The 25,079-nt window shown below is 32.2% G+C and overlaps 1 protein-coding gene across 2 annotated transcripts; it reads right to left on the bottom strand.

Moving 5' to 3' along the window:
• Window positions 1-1,321: 1,321 nt before the first annotated feature.
• Window positions 1,322-24,671, bottom strand: LOC144841285 (transcriptional repressor NF-X1-like). Of its 2 annotated transcripts, none has more exons than XM_078697558.1 (18): window positions 24,618-24,671; window positions 22,978-23,994; window positions 22,335-22,730; window positions 21,770-21,881; window positions 21,131-21,339; window positions 20,409-20,626; window positions 20,066-20,174; window positions 19,230-19,429; window positions 18,960-19,064; window positions 18,159-18,281; window positions 17,197-17,288; window positions 16,006-16,110; window positions 8,940-8,981; window positions 8,640-8,732; window positions 6,315-6,381; window positions 4,046-4,191; window positions 3,691-3,804; window positions 1,322-1,883 (listed from the first exon to the last, which is right to left on the bottom strand). In XM_078697558.1, the coding sequence occupies exons 2-18, from the start codon at window positions 23,987-23,989 to the stop codon at window positions 1,778-1,780; spliced, it is 3,249 nt and encodes a 1,082-aa protein (XP_078553684.1). In that variant the 5' UTR covers window positions 23,990-23,994; window positions 24,618-24,671; the 3' UTR covers window positions 1,322-1,777. The 2 variants fall into 2 exon arrangements, with proteins under 2 accessions (XP_078553684.1, XP_078553686.1); XM_078697560.1 differs by having other exon boundaries at window positions 24,601-24,656.
• Between the last annotated feature and the right edge of the window lie 408 nt (window positions 24,672-25,079).

Raw genomic sequence — 25,079 nt, forward strand, 5'->3', positions numbered from 1 at the left:
TGTCATACGAAAAAAAAAATTACAATTTTCATTTTCTAATTATATTCTTTATTGTATCCTTTTAAAAATAATACATCATTTGTTATTTTTAAAAAAAATCACATTTTAATATTTATATTTTATTCTATTCTCCTATAACAATATAACATATTGGTATAACCATCTGTCATACCCAAAACAAAATTACAATTTTCATTTTCTTATTATAGCCTATTCTTTATTGTATCCTTTTAAAAATAATACATTATTTGTAACTTTAAAAAAATCACATTGGTATACCGTATATTTTATTTTATTCCCATATAACAATATACCGTAATGTTATATTTGGATTATATTCTTCTAAATGAATTCATTAATTATAATTTTCAAGAAATTCAAATATCACTATTTTGGATTGGATATCTGTATTACTTACTGATCCCAATTTCATTAATTAGTATCAGGTTTGATCCAGGGGTGGATCCAGGCTTGGGTAGCACGCTTAACCTTTAAAAATGTCAATATGAAGTAATTTTTAATATTTATTTTTGACTTGCTATTAATAATTCATATGTTAGCGCTCCCAGTTTTAGAATCAGATCCGCCTGATATGAGATTGATAATAATATTTAATAGCATTTTTAGTACTTTTTCTAAAAATATTTCAAATACATCACTTAAATTCCAAATGTCAAGGTTAAACATAAAAACTACTATTAAAAGAAAAACTAACAATTTATATTTACGGTCATATTGAATGTTTTTTTTTTGTTGGTACTCTTTATTTTATAAAAGGTCATTAACCTTTCATAGGTATAGCGTGGGTTATTTAAAACAATTACGTCATAATTATCGTTAAAAATCCCAAAGAAAATACCATACAAATCATGTAGTGATAGTATCGGCAACTACCCCAGAAGACAAACACACCCGTAACTTTAAAGCACACAAGAAGTTTTCAAACTAAATAATTTTCGAATTTTCATAATGTTTAGATTATGAAGCAATATTTAATCAATTAAGTAAATACTGTACTATGATTTTCCAGATATTAAATGACTCGAAGGAACTCTGATTTTAGTGAGTTTATGCTCATTTAGTCCAAATTGTTGTTAATTTGAGACACTGATATTCTAATTCCAAAATAAATATAATGCATTTAATAGTTTACTAATTATTGATATCATTACAATAAAACAATGCAATTATTGTTTACATTATTACTTAAATCATATTATATAACACCTAAATAAATAAATAAATTCCTGTCATTTGATTGGACGATTGTGGGTCACATGGCGTGCAATTAACCTCAAATTAAAATTACATAGACATAATATCCATTTTTCATTATTTATTACATTTTCATTAGGTTTAAACAAGTGATATTTTGTTATATTATTACCAGTTATTCGAAATAAATGCCCTAGTTTAGTTACTAGTTACATATAACATCTTTTGGAATATTTTCTATAACACAATGCTATTTGAACTTACATGATCTAGCAAAATTGCAAACTTAATTCTGAGCATAGAAACATAGTTTTTATTTTTGCTATGTAATCTTATATGTAGCAGTCGGGTTGTTTTTAATAGGTTTTTGCTATGCTATAAACAAATTAGTCCCTGTGCCGTTTATTTGATTAAATGTAGTATTTTATTCTCTTTTAATGTGGTTTAATTGATTAACTGACGTAAATTTATTTTTTGATAATTGTATTAAAGATATATTCTTGAATTTTAGGTATTACATTATATGAAAATTTAAATTAAATTAAACATTTCCTTATTTATATTATGTCATATCAAAATAATCTGTAATTTCTGGCTTCTTTTCTGAATCTTTTTTTGCCACCTCGTCAGATGATTTTAAGTTCTTTGCAGAACCAAGTGGTGTGTACCTGTAAAGAACAGGATATATTAAAATGTGGATATATTATTTTCGGAAACTCCTCTTTTACAATTAACAGACAAACCTCTGTACATGAACCCTTAAAAAGTTCAGCATGAAAGCTGTTGCTATAATGTCAACATATTAATTATTAAAGATGTATTGTCTGTCCCCTAAATCAAAAATGAAGATTAATATTTAATCAGATTTGTAATAGGCCATTTTGTAGTTTTAATAATAATAATCACTTCCACAGAAAAAAAAATGTTTTCGTCTATAAAAAAAAACAAAACAATTAAATTAAATTCAACCAAAAACCAAATTTGACTATTCTTTGCTTTAAATTACAGTTTTTTCAGGTAAATGATCTTTTTAAATCAAATTTTTGGTCAAAGTGAGTAACTATTATGGAACATCAAAATTGCACATTAACAAAAAAATTGACAAGACAACTGCACATCATTTGGTGCTAGGTTGGTTTCCCCAGGACATTTGCTTCCCTTACATTTTCACCCTGACTGTTTCCCACATACTGTAGGAGAAAATTTCCCTAAAACTAAATTATTTCATCAGTTTTTTTTTTGCTGTAACTTTATGATTTTGTATTCAATACAATTATGTCAGGGTATGGCAACACCTGACTTTGTGATTAATTATTACAGACATAATCCGGGTTAATTAATAGTAACTAGCAAGGTTATATTAAAACCAATGAGTGGTTAATATACAAAGAAAACCCAATTTATAGTACGAATTCATCAATGGTGGTGAAAGATTTTCTAATTTGGATACATGTTGTTACTAAAAATATTTGATGTGTGGGAAACGTATCAGTATTTTCCTCTTCTTGTAACCAATAAGGAAACCGAATTAACGATAATGTAAACAAGGAAAACTGGATTAAAATTTTACAATGAACACGCCAAACAAAAATGCAGAAAATCAGTACAGATGATTGTGCAAAAATGTAACAATACAGAACATGGTAGTAACAAAATAGTTCAAGATATTAATAATAGTACTAATACTAATAATAAAGATTTCTAGAGCGCACTTCGCCACCGAAGGTGCTGAAGGCGCTTAATTATTATTATTATTTAGAGTTCAGTTTTAAGCAATTTCTGAGGATTAAAACCAAAATGTTATTGTCAAACGTAAATAAATTCTGTATTGTTTTGCCCTTTAAATGTGTATAAATAATAGAGTATTGTTAAACATGAGTAGTAAATTTGTGATTTGCTATACTAATTGCTTCCTATTTTTATGTGACCACCATTCTTAATATGCAACAAGAAGGAAGTAAACATTATTAAAAGGATGCAAAATGTATATTTATAGAGAATTATTATGAGCCAGAATTGACCTGAATTGTCCTATAGTCTCCAGAATTGACATAAAGTCTCCAGAATTGTCCTTAAGTCTCCAGAATTGTCCTGAAGTCTCCAGAATTGTCCTGAAGTCTCCAGAATTGTCCTGAAGTCTCCAGGGCTGATCTAAAGTCTCCAGGGTTGTCCTGAAGTCTCCAGAATTGTCCTGAAGTCTCCAGAATTGTCCTGAAGTCTCTAGAATTATTCTGAAGTCTCCGGACATAAAGTCTGCAGAGTTGACATGAAGTATCCAGGATTTATCTGAAACTTCATGATTGGCTTGCTGTCTCCATTATAATGTTTAATTTCTCATCTTTCTCAACTTGATGTTTTAACAAAATTAGGCACATATCAAACAATTTTGAGGATAAATCCTTCAACCAAAAAAAGTTATTAACAGTGAAATTGTTAGTAAATATAGTTATTGATAAAAAAAAAAATTTAACATACTTGCTTTGAACAACATCTGTATGGGTGAGGGTTGGTGCCAATGGTGGGGGTTTCTTGCGTGCACCTCTTTGAACAACATCCATCAAGCTGACAGAGGGCAAGAAGCATGTGTCCCTAAGAAAGAAGATTCAAAATGACATAGTTTACAATTTCTTTTTTTTTAAAATCTATATACAGTACATTATTTTTCAAATTATTTTTTCACTTCACACATTATCAAGACAATAAAGGTACAGTACATCTTTTGACCAATGAACACTCAGAATTCAAATTCATAAGCAAATATAAACACAAAAATACAACAAATGATCTTTTCGAATAATATTTTACAGATGTTTGATTTTACAACACTTACTTTGAAGCAGTGACAACAACGCTTCGCTGCGGCTCCTTGTCGTAGCTCTGACCTTGACAACCATAGAATTCTGCAAGTTCATGGACAACACGTCGCTTGTCGCGGTTCATTGGTTGAAATGAGTGACTACGTTTTGGCTGTTTTGACTGAAATTACAAGCAAATTTTCTTTATAATTGTTGTAAGCGACTTAGAAACTTTTAACCAATGGGTCCCTTACTGTACTGTACTGTAATTAAAAAGAAAGCAAACTTGGGATTACAGTACAAACCACTGATTACATCTTTTGCATGAATGAAGAAGACATTTAAAGTTTAATTACTCAATATTATTTATTCTGGCATTACAATAAAACATAATTGTAATAGTCTACTGCAGTTACTGCAGTACAGTTATTTTGCAATAATGTATGTATTTTTTATTAATGTAGAAGTTTTTGAGGACTACACCAGTACAGTGTGAATCTTGAAAAAAGACTGCTAAATAACAACAGGAACAAAGACTGCTAAATAACAACAGGTTACAGAGTAAACAGAATGTAAGTTACTGCAATAACTGCAGTAGAATCATCTTGACATGGTCCCTTAAGAACTAGTACAAAATTATTTAGACAGATTAAAAAAAACATGCATGATATTTCATTTAGTTATCTCCAATAAGGCACGATTTACAAATAGTTTCTTTCCAGGATCTATTAGAGCCTTAAACATGATGTAGACACTTGTTTGTAATGTTTCTGTTTTTGAGTTCGTGTTGTGTCCGTTGGATATTGTGCTCCGCCAACAGAGCAAACATAATTTCTATGTTTTTTTCCTAAAACAAATGATAATAAATGAGACTTGACATTTAATATCAACTCCCACTTCTCCACAGTTCTGTCATCTGTCTAGGTGTTACATTTACTAAAGTGTTAGTTGCAAACTTTGATTGATGTTGTACGAAGGACCAAGCCTGTTTTTTCTCTTAAATAGATGAAAATATTACGATAAGGTGCTTTTTCTTAAAAGCACCAACTAAAGTATGGTTTTAGTCTTGATTACAAAGATTGAAAATCTGTCATCTTTATCAACAAAAAGATAATTCATGTGTTGAATTTTTTTTAATGTTTACATTACAAAATGTCATTGTCTCTTTTACCAACTTGCATCAATTCATCTTCCATGTGAAAGTAGGTCAGGGGTTGTGAATGGGTCATTTTGCATAATAGAGGAAAAGGCTCTACAATACTAAAGGGTTGCAACAACATTTAATTTTTCATGTTATAAGATAGAACATGATTTACAATCACTAAACCAGGTGTAATATTTGTAATAAAAAAAACTATTTCCTATGTAAAACTGATTGTTCTTTGGTTTATATACTTTTTTCTTAATATATACAAAAATGACGGTCATCTTCTATCTTAACAACATTAAAGATAGTTATAAGGTTATTATTATCAATGTCATTTCAATATAAATTTGAAACCCAGAGTTACCGTTTAAAGCACTAGCCATCAATGCCAGGTGGTTTTTAAATTTAAATATCATTTAATTACTGTACATCTTGTTCATTACTGTTGTACTTTTTCTGTTTATTGTCTGAACGGTGTCTAGGGCTGCACTTGTGACAGATAGGCCTATGAAACGTGCAATTAGGAACCTACTAGATAGTGATTAAATTCACTTTTTGAGAATCCTGTCTCTGTCTGGTTTTTGAGGTTAATTTGTTGGTTGTATTATATTTTCATATATATTTCAGGTAAAATAAATGAAATGGAAATTTTAAAAATGAAATGAAAAGCAAAATTAAAAAATGCTTAACTTCAGAACAATTTGTTATCGATAGTACAATCTTAACTTCCGGTTTATTGTTCAAGTTTCACAGATAAGGAGATAAATTTTATTATGTAGTTAATATCTATTACTTAAGGATATTATCAAGTACTTAATATTGACACATAAAAAGTTTGAACTTTATAATTACCATCTCATTTTAATATTCATGAATTGAAATTAATTAAATATATCCATGTGAACAAGGTTTTGTTTTAATCCCTATAATTATTTTCTACGATTAAAATTTATTATTATAAAGGTGAAAACGCTTCTTCAACCAAACTTAATTAAACATTGGCGATAATATAATATTCATAGCGAATTATATATAGTGAATTAAATATTCATGAAGTGAATTAAATATTCATGAAGTGAATTAAATATTCATGAAGTGAATTAAATATTCATGAAGTGGATTAAATATTTGTGAAGTTATTTATTAAAAGCCTTTACCTGTTGAGCTGAATGAACCACATCTTTGATTGCTTCTTCAACTGAACTTACAAACTGGGGCTGATTTCTGGAAAACAATAAACAGTTTCAAAACAACTTATTATCAGCTCAATCTCTTGGTTTACCTTAAGCGTGGTTCCCACTAGAGATGCAACTCAAGGACGTACGTGCAACACAAGCGAGTTGACCAATGACAAGCCACTGTTCGAATAATCCATCGATTGTCATTGGTCAAATCATTTACATTGCGTTACGTCCTTGCGTTGTATCGCTAGTGGGAACCAAGCTTAAATTAGAAAAATTTTCTCTAAAGCGCTAAGACCACAAGGCCCGAACTAGGTAGAAATTACATCATTTCATATACTATGGGATAGAGATGGTTTTCAGCAACTGTTTGAAGATGTCAATAGAGTTGGCATTCTTGATTGATTGTGGACGAGCATTCCATAAGGATGGATCTGTGCAAGAGAATGACCAGTCAGCAAATGAACGGTCAGCAAATGTATGTCTACCAGCATGTGTGATCATTTATGGAATGAATGGCAAAATGTTTGCTGGTGGACAATTCATCACAAAACATTCAAATAGCAAAACAACAAAAATCAATCTTTTTAAAACCAAAGAGTTATAATATATAATTTTAAACTAGAGAGTGAACTTCAATGTAATCACAGATAAGAAAGTGATTCACCATAGATCATGGCTGAAGTAATAAATCTGATGTTAAACCCTCTATTCATACTTACAGTTGTTCACTCTCTCTTATATAAACTGCTTAAAATTTATATTAAGAATCATTGCAATGTACTTGGTTATGGAACTTGTTAAATGTACTTTATCTAGGTCATTTTTATTACAAGGGTAGAACAATTAAAAGCTCTTATATAAACAATTGTTGGAAGAGGTGCGGGAAAAAGATCCTTATCAAACAACCAATAAGTTGTATGATAGACTGTAATGTCAATGATGCCATTCACTTACTAGCAGCCAAAAACGGAAACATGAATGTTAGAATAATATTATTAACATGTTATCATAGACAAAACCAAGTCTGATACATCATAGAAAAACTCCTTTCCTACATCCCACAGTTTTTTCGGCAATAAACAAGAGGAAACATGTGGGCAAACTCTAATAGACGACTTGGTATAGGTTTCTGTAAATTATCATACACAAGAATAATAGATTTGCCGCAGGTATCTTACTGTTTATCTTTGCATAGAAAATCAGATATTGTTTAGGTGCAAGAATGGTCCAAGCTTGAAATAGCATACAGAAGCAAACGATCATCTACAATCTATATCAAATCTAAATATTTTAGCTATTTTTAAAAGCATATAAATAGGATAGGTTGAGAGGTTGAGGGGTTGGAGGGGGGGGGGGGAGTTTGTGAGGCTGCTCAAAATATAGGAGTTTTCTATGGTTTACAGAAAAATGCATTTTGAACAATATAAAGAATTTATTTCATAGAGTGTAATAAATATCATATCTAGAAAACCACATGGACTTCTTTATCTGGAAAGTAAAACCTAACCACTTTCCAAGCCTAGGAGTGGTGACTGCATTTAAATTGCTATGTGAAGAGTAAAAATGTAATAATTTTGAACAATTAAAAAGAATTTCTTCCAGAAAAAGAAAGCCTAATAAAATATCATATCTAGAAAACCACATGAACTTCTTTATCTGGAAAGTAAAACCCAACCACTTTACAAGGATAGGAGTGGTTCATTTTAATTGCTATGTGATGAGTAAAAATGTAATAACATATCCTTATCTAGATGATTAATAAGTTCTGTAGGTGATTACATTACAGGTGTTGTTGGGTTAGTATGTGACAATTACAAGACATACAAAGGAAGACATACTTGATGGAACAGTTCAGTGTAAAAGTTAAATAAACCGCACTAAATTATGGATATGCAGACAGTCAATATCAATGTAATATAAACAGACCTATCCTGCTATTCTATGTCACAAAATAACATTGTTTCCAATAAAGACACTACCCATTCAGACTGTCAAAGGTGAATGTGAGGCAGACACAGGAAGCACTGCTTCTTAAGGGCCAGTTCAGACTATCTGGAAATGAGTTTGTTTCATGAGCACAACTTTTGTGAGTCAGTAGAAATATTGTTTAAATTGTGTAATTTTTTAAAATAATTTATTTATTGGTTTCTAAATTTTGTAAATGCTACTTCGTTAAATTTAACTATTTTTGAAACACTAAATTTTCCTGTTAAATGACATATATAATTTATAAAGCAGTATTTTTATGATTTTTTTTTTGTGAATGAAAAATAATTTGAACAAATATGCGGCACTTACTTTGCTTGTTCTTTAAGAAACTCGGTATAATTTGGAGGACCGATCTTAGATGAAAAATCAGGATTCTTTATTTGAAGAGCTAGTGCAAAACGTCTGAAAATGAATTAAACAATATTTTGTTTAAAATATTTTCGGTACAACTTTCATCTTAAGTATTACTATTTATATAGACATTTTCAATTTCCGTTTTGTGCTGATTATATTTGAAGTAATGGAATTGAAACATTTTTACTGATTTCCGCAGCATCTTAACACGTGTCAAATTTATTAGAAAAAAGTAATGCATGCGGTAACACTTACTTATTTCTCTCAATCAGGGCACATTCTTCATTACATTCCAATCTGCAAAAGAAATCAAAATTTAAACTAATAACCTCCATGTTTCCTAATAAAAAATTTAATTTGATGATATAATTACGAACAAGAAGTCATACTTGAGAGAAGTACATATGTTGGCAAACAAACCCAAGCTCATAAACTTTGATTTTCAATTATTTTTGGTACCTATTAACTGTATCAATTGAAGGTTTAGAATACTGTGTAAATGATTCAAATAAGCACTGTTAGAACACTTTATTATAGTTTGTTCATAACTGTACTGTATATGACCAAGGCAATCTAACAATCAGGATGCTGAGCTCCGGAGATCAAAGGTTTTATCTGTGGCTGCGACATGATCTGTTAACAGACACCACTCGTCAGAGAATATGTACATAGTACAGTACTGTTGTTATTTGCCAGACATAAGATCAAAGGACTGTTAAGAGTTCCAATCTTGGCAAGTCAAGCTCAGTGTCCTGTTGTCAGATTGCCTTGATATGACCAGTATAATCCCATGCTCAAGTGTAATCCCACCCTACAATTAAACTATATTCAGACACAGACATTGCAACCTGAATATAATCCCACCCCACTTATGTTATACCCAGTTGAGACTATATAGTCATATGGTACAGAATTTGGAGCGTTTTTATCTACATAATTCAAAACATGCACCTAATTTCTAAAAAATTCTTCTAGGCAACCTTAACATGCTCTACTGCGAATTAAATTAAGTGCCGGTGAAAAAAATAAAAATATACGTTTTCCAGAGACTATGTTCTACTATGACTATTACAATTTTTATTTAAATTTCTTTTCCAAGCCAATAGTAAACTTAATGTTCACAATTTACAGGAGGGAATACAGAACGAACATTTCAATATTAACTACTGTACATAGTAACCTATGAAACATAGGTAAATTGTTGCTATAATAAATATCTAACTCTGGATTAAAAACAAAATAATTATTGTGATTTATTCTAAAAATAAAATAATTATTAATACAAGACATTAACTCTAAAAGCTAAAAGGAATATTGAAAGTAGAATTGATTCTGAAGCGGTGACTTAAAGTTATAGTCAAAGGGTAACACAATAAAAAAAACAAAGAAGTTTGTAGGGAATAATAATTTTAAATAAGTTAGCTATAAAGTGTTTTCCACTATTGTATAGTATTGTATTCAATATGGTTCAGAATTCTAAGACACATTATACACTAAAACGCTGACTTTAATATAGACATAGCATTGTATGCTATTAAAACACTGCAACTACATCAGTGTGAACAAGGCCTTAATGTAGGACATTACATTATAACCTTTGAGGGAATATGTGCTATTACCATACATGGTTATTAATAATTGATGAATACAATTGGTGATCCTGATGGAAAAAAGATTAGCCTGTTGTAGTGATCATTACTTAATTAAATGGGAAAAAATGAAATCTTTAGATTCAAATTGCTTAATTATTTATGGAATAAACTGAACTATTAAAATACTTAATAAAAAAAACAGGAGACTTATTCGAATCAGGGGACTTATTTAAAACAGGAGACTTATTCGAATCAGGGCACTTATTCAAAACAGGACACTTATTTGAATTACCATTTAATAAAAAAACAGAAGACTTATTTGAATCAGTGCACTTATTTGAATTACCACTTAATACAAAAAACAGGAGAGTTATTCAAATAAGTGCACTTATTTAAATTACCACTTAATAAAAAAAACAGGAGAGTTATTCAAATAAGTACACTTATTTGAATTACCACTTAATAAAAAAAACAGGAGACTTATTCAAATAAGTGCACTTATTTGAATTACCAATTAATAAAAAAAACAGGAGACTTATTCAAATAAGTGCACTTATTTGAATTACCAATTAATAAAAAACACAGGTGACTTTATTTGAATCAGGGGACTTATTTAAAACAGGACAATTATTTGAATCAGGTAATTTCTAATCATTTGAATCAGGGCACTTATTCAAATCAGGGGACTTATTTAAAACAGGACAATTATCTGAATCAGGGCACTGATTCTAATCATTTGAATCAAGGCACTTATTCAAATCAGCGAACTTATTCGAATCAGGACAATAAATAAATTTGAATTAGGTCAAAATACCTAATTGTGTCAGGTATGGTATTTATACCATCAATATCCGAGATTCACAAAAATATTATTTTAATAATTCTTGGTAAAGTTGTAAAAATGTCGGCTAAATATCATGTCAAATTGTTTCCTATGTAAACATGGTCAAGGTCAAATATTGTAGAAAAAAATCATATTTCATTATTGACCTAATAAATAATAATAATAAGTCAATTTTTTTATTTTCCTAACTTCCTTAAAACATCTCTTTCATTATTTTTGATTTCCTTTTAGTACTTCCTATCAAAACAATTGCAACAAAGAATAGTTAGAATCAAACCACAAATATTGTAAAGTTTACTACTACTGTAGTGCACACACATTTAATATTGTGGAAAATTTAAAGATGAAGAAGATAAATAAAATTACACTTTTAAAAGGCCATTTTTAGTAGTTTTACCAAAGTTACAAAAAAACCTAAAATATAATGTTTTCACTTATATTATAAAATGGGTTATATTCAACCAAAAACCCATTGGCTGTGGATGATTGATTTGATGATTTTTTGCTTTAAATTACATTTTTTCAGGTAAATAATTTTGTTTCAATCCAGTGAATAGTTTATGTGACTTTAAAATGGCATATTCAACAACAAAATTGTAAAAAAAAATTTTTTCTGGGCCCATTACATCGTTAAAGTAAATAATACGCTAACTGCAGCCGCAAAAGATTTCAAAACATTATTTTTTCAGTGGGACAATATATCTTTGTAAATGGTAGATATTATGATGTGTTGTATAGGAAGTCAACACAAAAAGAAAATTATTTCTTGTAGCGTGCGAACCTTTCAGAAAGAAAAGCGAATATAAAGCATAACAAAACAACAACAACAACAAAAAAAAGAATAATGCTCAGTTTGTAAATGCAATTAATATTAATAATAAGCAAGACAATGTTTTTTTAATATAAGATAAGATATTTAATATTTTATTATAAACAAATTAAAAACATTATTTTTACAGGGGGACAATATATCTTTAACAAATGGTAGACTATGTGTTGTATAGGTAGTCTACACAAAAGAAAATTATTTCTTGTTGCGTGCGAACCTTTGAAAAAGAAAAGCAAATACAAAGCATAACAAAACAAGGAAAAAAAAAATCAAGAACAATGTTCAGCTTGCAAATGCAATTAATAAAAGAAAATGTTTTTTAGATTTATTCAAAAGGAGTGATTTAATATTTGTTAGGGCCAATAAGGACGCTATCTAATTCAGAGTTTGTTCCAGGACGAGTCTGGTGGTCAAAGGTCAGATAACCTACGAGTTTTTTCCAGGACGAGTCTGGTGGTCAATGGTCAGATAACCTACGAGTTTGTTCCAGGACAAGTCTGGTGGTCAATGATAACCTACGACAGAAGTAATAGCAACTACTGTAGCTTTTCACAGAAACGTTTGTTTTTATGGATGGCACGCAAAATTGAATTTGGGTCAGAAAAAATGTATATTACTGGCCCAGTTAAAGTTAAACTTGTGTTTGAAATTTGTTTGCAATATTAATTTACTGTAATTAAATATGGAAGAAGAACATCAAGGTGGTCAAGCCTAAAATATTGAGATATTTTGTTGCAAGATTGTATAATACGGTCAGTAAATACAATAAGCATAAATATAAGTATGCATAACTTTAACATCGCCCCCGTATTTGGTCCGGTGTCCTGAGAAAAATATCGTGCATAGGATCGTTCGCACCAGATTTGAATTCGTTTTGACTTGGGGTCCGAATTCTTAGCGATGGATCAAGAAGCCATTTGTTTTCTAAAATCATATGATTTTTTTATTTCATCCAATCAGCAGTGAGCATAAATGACCTCGCTTGACAACTGATAACCAAATTCGTGCTCAGTGTGAAAGCATGCTCAACACTCGCGATATTTTTCCCAGGGCGCGCGATGTGAAAATAGCTTTAAGTTGAAATGATTGATTGATGGTTAATTTTTTTTTAACTTCCCGAATACAAATATTAAAATACTTTACAAACAAAAAGAAGCGGACAAAGACCATTTAATTATTTTATTGCCAGGTACACAAAAAAAATGTGACCTCAAAAACAAAATCTTAACAATGGGGGTGAAAAAATAAAATGACTGTTAACAAAGTAAGATGTTGTTAACCTACTATTAAACCATAAGATATGTGATGTTAAACAAAGGTAATTGTTCACAAAAATGACATGATGTTACACACCGTGCAAACATGAATGAGTTCCCACGCCCTTACAACAAAAAAAGAATTTTCTTATCTACGAGTTATTAGGTCATAAAAGAAGAATTATTAAAATATAAATTATTTCCTACTATAAAAAATATGTTACAAATTAATTTTAACGACAATAAAATATTTTATATAAATATTTCTTTTTAAATTGTTACAAAATATCACACAATAGGCGATCATTAATTATAAGATTAAACTTTTTATGGTAATATTAAGCATTTTAATTTAGCTTTTTTTCCGGTGAAATATTCTGTCAGTTTCTAGGAGAAATTTAATTAATTTATGGAATGTACACTGGACAAATGTACTAAACATATTGATTTAATTGTTCAAAATATCACATAATAGGCGGTAATTAAATATAACAAGATTAAACTTTTTATGGTAATATAAAGTGTTTTAGCTTTTTTCCGGTGAAATATTTTGTCAGTTTCTGGGATAAATTTAATCAATTTATGGGACAAATGTGATAAATTCTTTACTGTAAAGACCAATTTACACAGACGAGTAGTAACGGTAATAAAGATATAGAATCTATGTTATTTCATGACCATTTAGTAACATCTAACGCAGCGGAAATGCGGTTTCCGCTGAGGATAGATACAGATTCTATGTGGGATAAGCTACACAGCTTTCTGCCTACCGTTACCGTTCATCTGTGTAAAATGGCCTTTAGCTGTCTCTGGTAAAAAAGATGCTGTACAATCAAAGAAAAACTGTTGATGCAACTAGCGAGTTGAAAGTTGAGAGTGAAGCCCATGTTTTTCTTCTAGTGTAAATTAAGTTATTACTTTTTGCAGGTTTCAAAAAAAAATTTGTATACAACTTAAAAATATGGGTAACAATTTTAATTTGTTGCGATTGTTTAAACATAAATTACAAATGATGGCTTTACCCTACAAATGAATTTAATGTCATAATAATAAATTATGTAATTGCAATCAAGGCTTATTGTGGTATTCTTCCTCTAAAAGTGTCTTCACAAAAAAAAGTTTTTAAAAAAAGATATAAATCGAGCAATTTCATTACTAAAAACATATTGTTACATTTTGTGTTTCTAATAATGAATGAATGAACAACAAAAACATTTGTATTATATTATATATTATTTATGATGATCTAGAACCGTTAAAACCTTTTTGAATGGAGGTCAAATAATTCATTGTTGTTTTTGTCATAAAACACAAGAACACAACATGTTTATTACATACAAATAATTGGACACATGAGGCATTGAATGTGTTTTTTATTTATAACAAGATGCTATTTATAGCTATAATAAATAGACCAAAATATTTTAATAAGGGTATACCCACAGGGGAAACTATCATGGCAAACAAAAAATCTTTCTTTGTTTCCACATATACAGTACTATTTGATTACTATAGCCATAAGCAATCAATTTAATCATGATGGTACTTTTTTTTGTTTTTTGTCAATTCAATGATAAAAACTATTTTTTCTATAGTTTTCTATAAGAAATTCTTATGGAATATGGTTTTCCCTTTGGATACTGATGAAGTTATGTATAACAAATAAAAATATCAAACAATTTGAATTATTTTTATAGTTTCATAAAAAAATTACGCATAAATCAAAGTTTTGGGTCAAAATCGTAGAAAAAAGACATTTTCCAAAAACATCTCTATTAGTTATAGAAAAACTAACGATTATTTCAGAATTGGGGCGGGTAAAATTTGGTAACTGGAGGATGTTTATATGCCATTATAGCTAATAATACAACTTTCCAAGGTCGAAATGATTATAACATGTGATGAAGGCGCAAGGTGAAATCAACATTTCAAGACAGTATTAACACATATAGAGGGCACATGTTGTGCTAAAAAATAGTTTTAATGAATTCAAGTTTATCGACAAATTATAGAGTGTGCAATATATTATAGGCAAATACGATTAAATTATTGTTTTTCCCATACCCGGTAATACCGGGACACAGCTCAATGACATTTATTTATACCTGGTAATACTATATTAAAAAAGATATAAAGATTTATTAATAAAACCAGTTATTTTATCTTACGTAAAAAACTTTGTCATCTAAGATTTCTGAAAAATATGATAGATATTTATTTGAAAACATTTTTTGCTAAGCAATGTTTTAATTAATCAACCCCAATAGTAAAAACTGATTACAATAATGGAGAGAAAAAAGATGATCCTGTAGTGAATGGCCGAGCGGTTAAGACAGCAGAACCGTAATTACATAGCCATAACATCGGCAAGGGTTCGATCCTCACTCGCTACATGGTTCTGGTGGTAGAAGAAGTCATCTCGGATAAGGACGATAAACTGTAGGTCCAGTTCTAGCTCATGTGCACTTTAAAGAACCTAGTACATCTTTCGAGAAGAGTAGGGGGTTACCACGGTGTACTAGTACACACACAGCCACAGAACATTACTCGGTAAATAAATAAGAAATTCAAAATCCTCCTCAAAATAACGAGGGCGCTTTTTAAGTTTGGGACCTTATCACTAGATGATGTAGAGAAATTTCAATACAGTTTTGTAGTGGCTTAGGGAGTGCAGTAGAAACAATCAAGGACTTCGGGATCGGATGGAAACCTAGTTATAGCTCTACATGATATGAAGCAAAAGAAAAGCACTATATGGATTAAATAAATATTTATCAAGTTGAAAACGAAAGGTACTTACTGTCTTGTCTTGCGCCCATCAGTAATGGCCATCAGACTGCTAATATCCATAGACTCACCAGACTTTAGCTCATGAATCTTGCTAGCCAAGTTTGAAGTTGTTAGCCTGCGAGATAGAATTTATAATTACATTGTATCCACCACCTTTAATACCTTAAACACAACAGTTGAATCTGATATCGAAAATTTACAGTTTTGATTCTGGCCTGCCTAGGGCTGGTAATCCATGCTCTAAAAAGTTAGGCTGGCCATGGCTTGACACAGACCTGGTCAACATAATAAGGTTCAGGAGAAGCTTTTACCTTTGGGACGCAATGCAGTGAGCCATGACCAATGGCTTGCTATGAAGTAAAATGAATTTTAATCATAACAACCACCAATAACACACCTGCACTACACAAGATAGCCTTTAGAATATATACTTTCTGTATCTTTCAATGGATTCTTTTAAAAGCTAGTTGTAATTAGTATACAGTAGTTCATAATCGTGTGTATTCACGCTTGATTGGAGTGGTTTGTTCGATTTTTTCTTCTGAATAGTTTTTACTACTTTTTGTGGTGATTTCTTCAAACCTTAAGGTAATCAATGTCTGATTTATTTGAGAGCTAAATGCTTATATCGATCATACGATCCTGTCAGTTTTTCTATGTTTTTTGTCATTTGTTTGACTAGGCCCTACCACTGGTATACTGACAGTAATAACAGTGATCGTATTGCAGGTGCTTGGCCATCTATTGTTTACTGTCGCTATGGCTGTTGCTAAGCCACCACCAACGCAGGTCAATGCAGTATCCAGTAAGATCGTTATAGATAAAATGCTGTGGTTTGTTTTGAACCATATAGGATCTATGCTATATGACAAATTACACCAAATATGTATGCAACATTTTACTCCAGAAGATGTTAAAATATATACTTAGCCCCATTACTTTATTTTTTTTTATTTTTATTTTTATTTTATTCAATTTTCAGGCACAAAAATACATGACAACAAGACAGCGGTGCAGCACCCTGAGGATTGCCATGAGTGCAAAGCACTATCGAGATGGCTCTCCATATACTGCACTTGAACATATAAGTTACCCACAACCATATCCATGGTATACTACCTTCAACTACCATAGGTACTGATTACTACTAGTAATCTAGCTAGTAATATAGTAGGGTGTAATTAAAGTTCCAAGAACTTACTTTTGATAAAGCTGTGCCATCTGTGTGTCATCACCCCCATGCAAACACATAGCTTGATCAGTGCGGTTTCCACATGCACAGGATATTGTTAACTATGAATCGAGAAATAAACAGGTAATTTGTACTATATTAAATCAACAACAAAGAAAATTAAGTTTGGAATTGCAGAGTCTAAATCTTTAACAACATGCTTAGGTTTTTAGTCAATACGGGAAGACACACCATCCACTGCAAGCCGACATAGGGACCATATGAAACAGGGGCCTCGCATTCAAACGCAGCGCAAAATGTCTTGCTTTTAACACAGTGATTTTAACCCGATACAAATGTTAATTAGTTCAACAATTAAATGAGAATTTCAAATGTTGTTTAGAGTTTCGAAAATTCCACTGTCATCTGTTTATGATTTTACGCTCTAGCAAACACAGAATCTCCATCGTCCTCCCTTAACTGTCCTTTTTTCGTCCCTATTGTTAGAAAAAGCACAGCAAGTTTGGATACGGATCAGTACAAGTACTCAGTATATATTGAGAGTCTGCTTATTATGCGCTATATAAGAAATAACTACTGTATTATTATTGGTAAGGGCGTGTGGCGCAGTGTGTTGGACGTTCGACTACTGATCGCGAGATCAAGGTTCGAATCCAACTCTTGCCGCATTTCTTGTATCCTTAGGCAAGATACTTTACTTACATTCGCCTCTCTCCACCCAGGTGTATAAATGGGAACCCGGTTAGATCAAGACACAACTTTGCGCTGATTACTAGTATAGCTGCATTATGGGAGTATGTTTGGGAGGTGTTTGATCAGGAAAAAATGACTGGGGTAATAATGTTCAGCGCTTTCTAAGAGGTTTCACAACATTAGGCGCTATATAAATCCAGGATACTATTATTATAAAACTATGATATAGATGTACATAGTTAAAGCATTTTTTACCGATGTTCTCCATATTTACGTACCTTTGTTTTGCATTGTGTTTTAGGACATGGCTGGTCACCATGGCAAGGCACTCCACAAGGATGTCCACAATCTAATCTCACCACCTTACAGGGTTGAGTACAAGCTTCAGTATCACATGCATCCTAAAAGAAGACGGTCAAAATCAATAAACATTTCGCTGGAGAAATGAATTACTTGATACAATAACGCATGATTGAATGATTCAGAAAAGTACCTCATTGCCTAAAAGCTCTGTCTACAAAATCAAACTCAAAAGTGTGATGTACCCAAATATGGTAGTGATATACTCAAATATGGTAGTGATATGATGTCATGTCCAAATATGGGCACATCACATTTTTTTTTTTATCACATAAAATTTGATAGTTTAGACAGAGCTTAAGGCCGTAACATCCATTGTAAAACATATTCTGACTAATAAATGTTATCCTTTTGTTACAATTCTCTTCACCTGATGATGGGTTATGCCCGAAAAATGTTGTGTTAATAAATTTATATTTAGGCAGTTTTAACATTTTTTTATTTTAATCTGATCTTTTCTATGTACCCTGCCTATGCAGCTCTTTGATTTAAATTATAAGTATATCTATGTAGAGTGAAAACTCTAGAATAAACCTACCAATTATTATTCATCAATCATCAACACTCGATTCTTTTAAGAAAAACTTAAAATTAAATCTCTGTGTTTGATTGCCTGGATGGCCTGGTAACATTTGCACAGGACCTACATTTCTGTGATTCTAAACAATTATTTAAATGGTGCATAATAAAGTGTAGGTTTGTAGTGTTAAAATACTTACATTATGGCATCTCTTGCAACATCGATGTTGACCACAAGGAAGCTGTTTTCCACAAGGATTTCCACAAGTGAATTCTTTCAGATAGCATGGAATGTTATTCCTTTTCTGAAAATTTATTATATATATGTCATACGTAAATAGTAACGACCTGAAAACCAATATTTGATTAACAAACTATAAAACCTATGATGATGAAAATCAATAAAACATGACTGCAAAACATTATCATTACTTCAGTAACTGCAGTATAATTCCTTAAATTAAACTTACCTCGTGTCCTCCCATGCAAATCTTTGAGCACAGCTCAGTACAGGGTGGACATTCGGTCTCGCTGTGGCAATTATGGCGTACTGGGTGGTCACACGGGTGGGATCTGGTACAAGTCTCACTGCATGGTGGAGGTTTCACTCCACAGTGAATCGGTGGTAACATCACTTCTTGACCACAGTAACAATAAAGCTCATCAAAACCTAAATTAATAATGATTATAATGTATCATGTAAAAACCATTATTCATGGATTCTTTGGGAATCTTTATACGCTTTATTTTATACGCATACATTCAATTTTGCCTTTTCATTTATGTGGTTATATAATAATAAAAGTGCAATATAATATATATAAAATCTTAATTTAGACCGTTAGGGCTTCCACAATAAAGCATTATCCATAAATAATGCTATACATAATTACTGTACTTATTCAATTATCGTCCTGTTGTAGCCACTTCTTACTTGGGCTTGAATCTAACCCTAGCCACCGGCGCAAAGTTGCTGGTCTAGAGGCTAGTAATTAGTGACCTAAAGATCATAGGTTCGAGCCCAAGAACGCATCATACTGTAGATCATTTCCCGATTGGTTGCGCAATGATTCACGCCACAAAATGTAGAAACAATTCGAATTACTAATTTGTCGCAGAGAGGGGATTTGAAAGAAGGAATCATGAATATGCATGCATATAAGAAAAAATGAGTGTATGTGTATTTTCACATGTTTTTGTGTAACTTAAATTGTTTGTTTTTAGGAGCTTATTTTGAAATAAAGCTGTTTCAGCTTCATGGTTCGTTCATCTTAAGAGTACCAAATAAAAAAAAAACAGTACTTACTGACATTGTAACATCGATGGCAGTTGCCAAGGTGACATGGTTCCTCACAACGATGCTCTCGACAAGACAACCAGCGGCCACATGATTGTACGCAGACATGTTCGGTATTCTGATACAAATATAAAGATATTTTTTTTCATATAAAGTTTGCAGTATACACCTCGTATATATAGTTCTGAAAAGCTCAACCGTTCTTTTCAGAACTGTATATACGTGGTGTAAACTTTAAAAATATACCGAGGTGATCTTGATACTAAACTATATCCCAAAATGAAGTAGAAAATGTGTTAATTAGAATGTGTGTTTATATATAATGTATATTGCACTCTAAAAAACAACTTACAATGCAGCATTTATTCTGACACTTGTGACGACCACAGTGCATTTTTCTGTTGCATTTTCGATCGCAAGTTAACTTTTCCTCGGGTGAAAGGTTAATGAGGTCATTGCATGGCGTATCAATGAAGCGATTACCGCATCGACACTTGACGCTACTTATTCCAGTCGTACACGGTGGGCATTCACCTTCATGACATTTAGACTGACATAAATGAATTTCATCTGAAATAAGAGGATTTGATTAAAATAATCTTTTTTTATGGCAAGATTTTTATTACAGTATATGTGGGCGAGAGGCGGATGACCTCCCTGAATTTGCCAAGCCTATGAAATTATACAAATAAGATGTGGGTATAGTTTTACTAAAATCTACATTAAAATATACAGTAAGTTGATTTCATAGTTGCAAATGAAGAGTTGTCAGCTATTAAGACATCAAAGGGACAAATGAGCTTAGTTCTCAAGTCCTCTTCAAAGTAAATTCAATGTAAAGCCTTTTTTTAATGTGCTGACGTCACACAAAATCTACAAAATTCATAGAACTAAGTCAATAGTTCTAGAACCAATTGAATGACCATACACATAGGACAGTTTACAGTACAAGTTCTAGGCCTCTGGCATTGTGGGAAAACTTCCAAATTCCTATGTAGCTGACCTTAAAACCAGACATCGCTGATTTCTATTTTTTGGTTCAGATGGAGGGCAATAAATAAATAACAAACTTACCGTCTCCGCCACACTTTAGTGGCTTATTGCAAATTTTGTCGCATGTTGGTATCGGATCACGACAGGAAGAACGTACAAATGACCCAAGGTCACTCAGAAGGGTCTGACTACAAGGGCATCGTGTCAGTTTCTTAGGCCCAAGCTGACAAGGATCACAATCTCCTGGATGACATGGTGTTTTGCATTTATGGAAGACACAGTCCAATTCTCTGAAAAAATAAAGTAGTGAAAGTTACTTGTACTGATTCAGGTAACCATCTACATAGAGACATCTGGTAGTCATTGACATAAAGTTGGCATTTAGAATTCTACTTTTAAGTGTACACAATATTTTTTTGGTTTTGCTTTTGGAGAGTGACATACGACAGACATTGCAATAAATTACACAAAGTAGTCTGTCACATACTAAATTTGAACTCATAGTGAAGCTGGCCCTGTTGTAGTTGCATCTAGCACGTTGACTTGTTTGCACAACTCTATCAAGTACAGATTTGAAGTTTGCTTTTCCAATTATGCAATATCAATGATATTTTTTAATTTCGGACCATCTTTGACTTTAATAAAAAAGTTCCTGGTTGTAAAGAGTCGAATTTCAAAAGAATTGACTACTTTATATTTGCATTAAACATTCAAAAGTACCTAGCACATTCTGCCAAGCATGAGTAAATTCCATTTTCTTTTTCATCACAAGGAATTGATGCCAGTTCCCCGCCACACACCACCTCTCTTGATGTGTGCTGCCCAAAACAATCTGAAAAACAAAACAATAATTGATAATGGTTTTTAATTATTGGGTTGTTGGTATGCTATGTTATAACTTGATATTAGGGAGTTTTTCGCACAAGCACATAAACGGATGACGTCAAAATTGTGAGGGCGTGTGGCGCAATTACTGATCGTGAGATCGTGGTTCGAATCCAACTCTTGCCGCATTGCTTGTATCCTTAGGCAAGGCACTTGTCTCCACCCAGGTGTATAAAATGGTTACCGGTTAGATCAAGACACAACTTTGCACTGATTACTAGCTGCATTATTATGGAAGTATGTTTCCATATGTGTTTGCCCTAAAAAAATGAGGTAATAATGTGCAGGGCATTGAGAGCTTGCTTATATGAGAATGAACTCTTATTATTAAAATCCCACTCATCTGCATAACAGCGTAGTTCTGCGCACAGTTGCGTTAACGTTGAGTTAATACTCCTACCTTGCTTGACCTTCTCTTGACATGGATCGCAATCACCAGCGTGACAAATCTCTAGACACTTATGTATCCCACAATTCCTCATTTTCCCGCACTCCTCGGCACATTTGTATACTTCCTTTAAACCGCACCTAGCTTTCTTTTGCGCCTTCGAGCAAAGGCAATGAACCGTGACAGTTGCCGGGCATGGTGGGCAAGGTCCTGGATGACATAGTATATTACAAGGATGCGGACATTTCAGAGTTGAAGTTCGTTTACGACCGCAGACATCGCCGCACGTATGCGGTGTTTCTCCTGGTATGTTCGGAGGGTCACGTCTCTTTCCACAAAAACATTTGTATACATGTGGAATCTTAAAAACAGAGTTACGGCAACCTGGACACATCCACAGTTCCCCCTCTGAAAAATAAAATCGTTTTACAATGTTAACAACAAATTTAAATCAAATATTGCATATTATTCAAAATATTTCTATTTTTTGCATCGCCAATTAGAAACATTTTTAGTTTTATTCTTCTCTTTTGTTAACTTTGATATTCATTGATATCTGTAAAAAATTTACTTGTGTATGATTTATGATGCAAAAATGTTTATATTTCATATTCCATTTTGAGGTTTGTGAGAGTTATTGTAAAATCGTCCTCACCTGTTTCAAGTTGACTAATATTAGACCTGGCCCAACGTTTGATACATTTAATATGAAACACAGCAAAACAGTGCTGACAATTCCACGTAGGTGCGGTAGATCTGATCATATCACAGCACACCATACATTCGTACGTTTGGTTCGTAAGTTGCTCGATCAACGTGCCTGTTTGAGATTCTAGACTCTGCTTGTTTCCATCCTTTTTCTCACTCGATTCCTTTTCAAATTTTTCTTTGATGTTGGTTTTAGAATTTGTGCCCTTTCTTCCATATTTATTTTCCATTTTCTGATTCCATTCGTCAAATTTGTTTCGATTTGGTTTTCTTTGATTGGGTTTTCCTTTTTCGGGCATAGCTACACTTTTCTTATGATTCTCTTGCTTTTTCTGATCTTCTACTACCGGAGAAATGCCACCACCTGGACTATCCAGATTCCTTCCAGAACTGAATGAGCTTTTTCCATCATCAGAGTTTTTCTTCCTTCCTTTAGATCGGTCATTGTTATTCTTGCTAATCCTGCCAGTAACATTTCCTCTATAATTCCCAGATGTATTTCGCGGAGAATACTCACTATCATGTCCTCTGCTATAACCACGTTCATTAAAATGCTGATGCGGGCCATAATCAATATATCCTTGATTGTATTGATAACTAGTGGTGTCACCGTAAGCTACTGATTGCGGATATGCATACATCATGTTGGGATTACCATGTAGCATTTCCTGTGTGTTTCTAAAAGGCATAGCACCATAAGTATACTGGCCGGAATTGTCCATTGGACCATTCCAAAAAGCATATCCATTGTTAGTATGGTCATACATCTGCATGGGGTCATTTGGTGATGAAAAAGGTTGTCTGGAAGGAGTCCAGTTTCTACCCCTTCCTCTACTGTTGTGCCCCCTGCTATATCCATGTACACTTGGCCTGCTATTAGTATTAATATTATGATTTGAAATGTTTGTTCTGCTTTTCTTCTGTTCTTCAGCATGTCTAGCTAGTTCATCTTGAGACATCGCAACTGAAAACAAAAATGTTTAAACTACATTCAAAACAAAGAAAATTTTCACAGACAGAGATGGTCAAATTAACATGGACACACAGTGAATGGGCTGTTTGCTTGTCGAGCATTTAAAAAGATGAATTTCCCACCCACCAATCCTCACTCCAACCCCCCCATGAACAATGACGATTGAGACTTGAATTAAAATTTGCAGTTTTAATTCAAGTCAATTAATCATTACTTCCATTCCATATATAGTATAGATAGAAACAAAAATGTAAAAATATGCTTTCACTTATTAATTAGGTCTATTTATAAAAAGATAAAATAAACGATTAAATTTAATCAAAACCCTTTTATTGGCTGGCAGCCAATTTGACATTTTTTTTTAGTTAGGCTTAGACTTCTAGGCCTAGGTAATACTACCCTTATCTTAGATGAGGCCTTATTTAGGCTAGAGGCGGCCCACCAGCCAGCCAGGCCAGGCCTAGCTATCCTCTCTCTGAGTCTGAGACTCTGGTAGTGGTAGGTAGCCTAGCCTGGCTACCTAGGGCCGCCTTCCGCCTTCGACGTATTATACACTACAATGTTTTTTGATAAAAGTAAAAATAGAGTTATTATTACATTGATTTAAATCTTACTATTTGCTAGGCCTAGCACAGCAGCTCGCTCGCGGAATCTCCCCTCCTACTACTCTCGCATGTGTGTGGAGGTGCTAATTGTGTTGTTTTTTCCAGAGATTAAAAAGTACGCCCTCATAGATTGCACAACTCGTTGCAACAATTCATAATATTGTTTCCGATCCTCTATCTGGTGTCTCACACATTCATAAATGACGTAATCACATTTTAAACAAAAATTAATAAATAAAAAAATAAAACAATTAATGGTATATCATGTATAATACCACCAACATTACGGATAAGCATGCATAGGCATTTATAATAACAATCCAATCTTTAATTTGAGCGACGCGCGAGAACTGATAATGAGAAACACAAATTCTACGATGAATCAATCACATCATCATTTAAAGTAAATGTTGCATCCGCAAAATCGTGCCTACGGAGGGTCCTAAAAAATACAGTTCTCGACGATAAATT

Source organism: Antedon bifida, chromosome 4, assembly GCF_963402885.1.
Source record: "Antedon bifida chromosome 4, ecAntBifi1.1, whole genome shotgun sequence".
Taxonomy (NCBI): Eukaryota; Metazoa; Echinodermata; class Crinoidea; order Comatulida; family Antedonidae; genus Antedon; species Antedon bifida.